Source organism: Nerophis ophidion, linkage group LG23, assembly GCF_033978795.1.
Source record: "Nerophis ophidion isolate RoL-2023_Sa linkage group LG23, RoL_Noph_v1.0, whole genome shotgun sequence".
Lineage (NCBI taxonomy): Eukaryota > Metazoa > Chordata > Actinopteri > Syngnathiformes > Syngnathidae > Nerophis > Nerophis ophidion.
The window spans coordinates 37,847,676-37,853,140 of NC_084633.1; the positions used below are offsets into that span (position 1 = coordinate 37,847,676).

At 34.9% G+C, this 5,465-nt stretch overlaps 1 protein-coding gene across 1 annotated transcript; it reads left to right on the forward strand.

Moving 5' to 3' along the window:
* Positions 1-2,661: 2,661 nt before the first annotated feature.
* Positions 2,662-3,340, forward strand: nupr1b (nuclear protein 1b). The gene is made up of 3 exons (XM_061885091.1): positions 2,662-2,872; positions 2,939-3,074; positions 3,145-3,340. Exons 1-2 carry the CDS (start codon positions 2,776-2,778, stop codon positions 3,064-3,066), a joined length of 225 nt encoding a protein of 74 aa, XP_061741075.1. The 5' UTR covers positions 2,662-2,775; the 3' UTR covers positions 3,067-3,074; positions 3,145-3,340.
* The last annotated feature ends 2,125 nt before the right edge of the window (positions 3,341-5,465 follow it).

A 5,465-nucleotide genomic window follows, 5' to 3' on the forward strand; every position in this document is an offset into this window, starting at 1 on the left:
CACACTCTCCACCTGTCAGTGTTTGAATCTGCGAGTTCAGCACACAAATGGAGAACATTCTGCAAAGACGACTCTGCAGAATGAGGAAAATAGCATTTATTTCTCCAAATGTCAACAAAAGAAATGTAATGTGTGCAGAACACTAACACAATTAAATTTACACACACGCACACACACCCACACACACACACAGGTGCGCACACACACAAAAAATAGAAAAGCTGCCAAAAAAGAATTATATATATATATATCTATTTATATATAGATATATATATATATACATACTGATCGCTAATGCACTCATTTTTCATGAGTTAAATTCAAACATGTAAAACTTTGAATATATACACTGAAAAACCTCAAACATTGTACACAAATCTGTCTAAATCTGTGTTAGTGAGCATTTCTTCTTTGCCAAGATAATCCATCCCACCTCACAGATGTGGCATATCAAGATGCTGATTAAACAGCATGATTTTATATATATATATATATATATATATATATATATATATATATATATATACATACATATATATATATATATACATACATATATATATTTATATATATACACTCACATACATACATACATATATATGTTTGTATATATATATATATACATAAATATACATATTATATATGTACATAAAGATACAAATATACACATTACAAAACGTGATAAAACTGCACATTTCAGAGTATATATATATATATATATATATATATATATAATATACTATATAAATATACATTATATACTATATATGTATACATACATTATATAATGTATATATATATACATAAATATATATCCATCCATCTTCTTCCTCTTATCCGAGGCCGGGTCGCGGGGGCAGCAGCCTAAGCAGAGAAGCCCAGACTTCCTTCTCCCCAGCCACTTCGTCTAGCTCTTCCCGGGGGATCCCGGGGCGTTCCCAGGCCAGCCGGGAGACATAGTCTTCCCAACGTGTCCTGGGTCTTCCCTGTGGCCTCCTACCAATTATATATATATACATATATATATATATATATATATATACACATATACATATATATACATACATATACCTGTGTATATATATATATATATATATATATATATATATACACACAGGTATATGTACACATATACAGTATACATATATGTGTGTGTGTCTAACTAACTCATACATGTATTACACTAATTACTTCTACTGCATCACAAGTACTTTTACTTTCTTACATGTAGTTCTACTTTTTTACAAGTACTTTTCCTTCCTCACAAGTACTTGTACTTCCTTACAAGTACTTCTACTTTTGTACAAGTACTTTTGCTAACTTACAAGTACGTTTACTTCCTTACAGGCACTTTAACTTACTTACAAGTACTTTTACTTCCTCACAAGTAATTTTACTTCCTTTCAAGTACTTCAACTTCCTTACAAGTACTTGTACTTCTTCACAAGAACTACTTCCTTAAAAGTACTTCTACTTCCATAAAATGACTTGTACTTCCTCATAAGTACTTGTACTTTCTTAAAAGTACTTGTACTTCCTTACAAGTACTTGTACTTCCTTACAAGTACTTGTACTTCCTTACAAGTACTTGTACTTCCTTACAAGTACTTGTACTTCCTTACAAGTACTTGTACTTCCTTACAAGTACTTGTACTTCCTTACAAGTACTTGTACTTCCTTACAAGTACTTGTACTTCCTTACAAGTACTTGTACTTCCTTACAAGTACTTGTACTTCCTTACAAGTACTTGTACTTCCTTACAAGTACTTGTACTTCCTTACAAGTACTTGTACTTCCTTAAAAGTACTTTTACTTCCTTAAAAGTACTTTTACTTCCTTAAAAGTACTTTTACTTCCTTAAAAGTAATTGTACTTCATTACAAGTACTTGTACTTCTTCAAAAGTACTTGTGGTTCCTCACAAGTACTTGTACTTCCTCAAAAGTACTTATACTTACTGAAAAGTACTTGTACGTCCGTCCCAAGCTTTTTGGCAAGTGCAACTTTCTTGATGAGAATGAAAAGTGTGTGGAATAAAGTACACAAACAATACACGACGTGTACAGTCAAGTTCCAAGCAGTGCAGACAACAATTCGATAAAAAAAATTTATTTCATGCACTTCCTGTTTTGCTTCACGTAGTTAATTATCATCTTCGTCTTTCAAATCTTTTCGTTCCAAACTTTCTTCTTGCTTTCAAACTGGGCCTGCTGCAAATATTTGTTTAATGCAGGCAAACAGCAGAGATGATGCAAGAGCAGGGGGGAGGAGCCTGAGAAAAAAGAGACGTGTTGGGGGAGGAACCTGGGCAAAGGCGGACACATCGGGGGAGGAGCCTGGGAGAAGGCGGACACAACGGGGGAGGAGCCTGAGAGAAAGCAGACACAAGAGGGGAGGAGCCTGGGAGAAGAAGTACACAAGTGGGGAGGAGCTGGGAGAAGGCAGACACAATGGGGGAGGAGCCTGAGAGAAAGCAGACACAAGGGGGGGAGGAGACTGGGGGAAGGGGCACACGTCAGGGGGAGGAGCCTTGGAGAAGGACTGCACAAGTGGGGAGGAGCCTGGGAGAAGGACTACACAAGTGGGGAGGAGCCTGGGAGAAAGCAGACACAAGAGGGGAGGAGCTTTGAAGAAGGCGGACACAAGGGGGTAGGAGCCTGGGAGAAGGCAGACACGTCGGGGGAGGGGCCCGAGCGTTCCCTCAAAAGGCAGAGAGCGTTTCCCCCTGCAGCAGACGACACGTTGCAGTTGTTGGTGTTGACACAAGCGGCCATCATGAGTCACGTGGACGTGAAGAACCTGAAGCCCAGCAGCTTCGAGGACGAGTACTACGACCAGTACGACTACTACAGCGTCAGCGACAAGTACACAGGTGAGCGTGTGTGATTGTTGTTGTTGTGGTGGTGGTGCGTGACGGCGTGTTGTCGTGGCGACGCAGAGGGGGCGGCGCGCAAAGGCCGCACCAAGAAGGAGGCGAGCGCCAACACCAACAGGCCCAACCCCGGCGGGCACGAGCGCAAGATAGTGGAGAAGCTGCAGAACAGCGAGAAGAAGGACAAGGCGTGAACGCGCAGGTGATGTCAGGTGACGCCGCCGCCGCCGCCAGGTGCGGGCCCCCAGGTGACCTTTGTCTTCTCGCGCCAGGACCGCTCTGACGGCTCAACGGGAAATGACCTCGGCCTCGATGGCGCCCCGGCCGCACGTGCAGTGCAGGTGGGGGGCTCGGCGAGACCACCCTGCGGCGAGGGCGTGCACGTGATCACAACATGCACGTGCACTGTGATTGACGGGATTTGTTGACTCAAATAAAGTTTGTACTTTGTTCAGTACACTTCAATAAGTATACTGTCTACTCTCTACTAGCCTCCACTGTGTAGTACTGTCCCAAATAAACTACTGTCTTTGGAAGTACACACACTGTACATGACTTACTGTAAAGAACTGCAATATTACTGTAAATAACTACCAAAATACTGTAAATAACTACATTACAGCAAATAACTGCAATATTAATGTAAATAACTTCAATATTACTGTAAATAACTGCAATGTTACTGTAAAGAACTGCAATATTATTGTAGATAACTGCAATATTACTGTAAAGAACAGCCATATTACTGTAAATAACTACATTACTGTAAATAACTGCAATATTACTGTAAATAACTACATTGCTGTAAAAAACTGCAATGATACTGTAAAGAACTGCAATATTATTGTAGATAACTGCAATAATACTGTAAAAAACTAGAACATTACTGCAAATAACTGCAATAACACTGTAAATAATTAGAACATTACTGTAAATAATTACAATATTACTGCAAATAACTGCAAAATTACTGTAAATAACAGCAATATTACTGTAAATAACTAAAACATTACTGTAAATAACTAGAAAATTACTGTAAATAACAGCAATAATACTGTAAATAACTATATTACTGTAAATAATTACAATATTACTGTAAATAACTGCAGTATTACTGTAAATAACTAGAACATTACTGTAAAGAATTACAATATTACTGCAAATAACTGCAATATTACTGTAAATAACAGCAGTATTGCTGTAAATAACTATAACATTACTGCAAATAACTTCAATATCACTGTAAATAACTGCTATATTACTGTAAATAACTACAATATTACTGTAAATAACTGTAATATTACTGTAAAAAACGAAAATATTACTGTAACTACAATACTTTCGTAAATAACTGCAATGTTTCTGTAACTACACTATTACTGTAAATAACTACAATATTACTGCAAATGACTGCAACAATACTGTAAATAACTGCAATATTACTGTAAATAACTGTAGTATTGCTGTAAATAATTGCAATATTACTGCAAATAACTGCAACAATACTGTAAATAACTGCAATATTACTGTAAATAATGGTAGTATTACTGTAAATAATTGCAATATTACTGTGAGTAATTACAACATTACTGTAAATAACTACAATATTACTGTAACTACGATATTACTATAAATAACTGCAATATCACTGCAAATAACTACAACATTACTGGAAATAACCACAATTCTGGAAATAAATGCAATATTACTGTAAATAACTACAATATTACTGTAAAAACCTGCAATATTACTGTAAATAACTGTAATATTAATGTAAATAACATTACTGTAAATAATCGCGAAACTACTGCAGATGAATACAATATTACTGTAAATACCTAACAATACTGTAACTACATTACTGTAAAGAACTGCAATACTACTATAAATAACCACATTACTGTAAATAACGGCAATTTTACTGTAAATAACTGCAATATTACTGTGAGTAATTACAACATTACTTTAAATAACTACAATATTACTGTAAATAACTGCAATATTACTGTGAATAACCACATTACTGTAAATAACTGTAATATTACTGTAAATAACTACAAATGTTCTGTAAATAACTTCAATATTACTGTAACTACAATATTTCCATATAAATAACCACAATATTTATGTAACTACAATATTATTGTAAATGACTACAATATTACTGTGGATAACTGCAATATTACTGTAAATAACCACATTACTGTAAATAACTGCAATATTACTGTAAATAACTACAATATTACTGTAAATAACCGCAATATTACTGTAAATAACTGCAATATTACTGTAAATGACTGTAATTTTAATGTAAATAACAACATAACTGTAAATAACTGCAATATTACTGTTAATAATTGCAATATTACTGTAAATAATTACAACATTACTGTAAATAACTAATATTACTGTAACTACAATATTACTGTAGATAACTGAAATATTACTGTAAATAACCACATGACTGTAATATTATTGTTAATAACTAAAACATTTCTGCAAATAACTTCAATATTACTTTAACTACAATATTTCCGTAAATAACTGCAATATTTCTGTACCTACAATATTACTGTAAATAACTACAATATTA

Coding starts and splice junctions, on each gene's coding strand:
- nupr1b (XM_061885091.1), top strand. CDS start 2,776: ATGAGTCACGTGGACGTGAAGAACCTGAAGCCCAGCAGCTTCGAGGAC. Junction 2,873..2,938: donor CGTCAGCGACAAGTACACAG/GTGAGCGTGTGT, acceptor GTGGCGACGCAG/AGGGGGCGGCGCGCAAAGGC.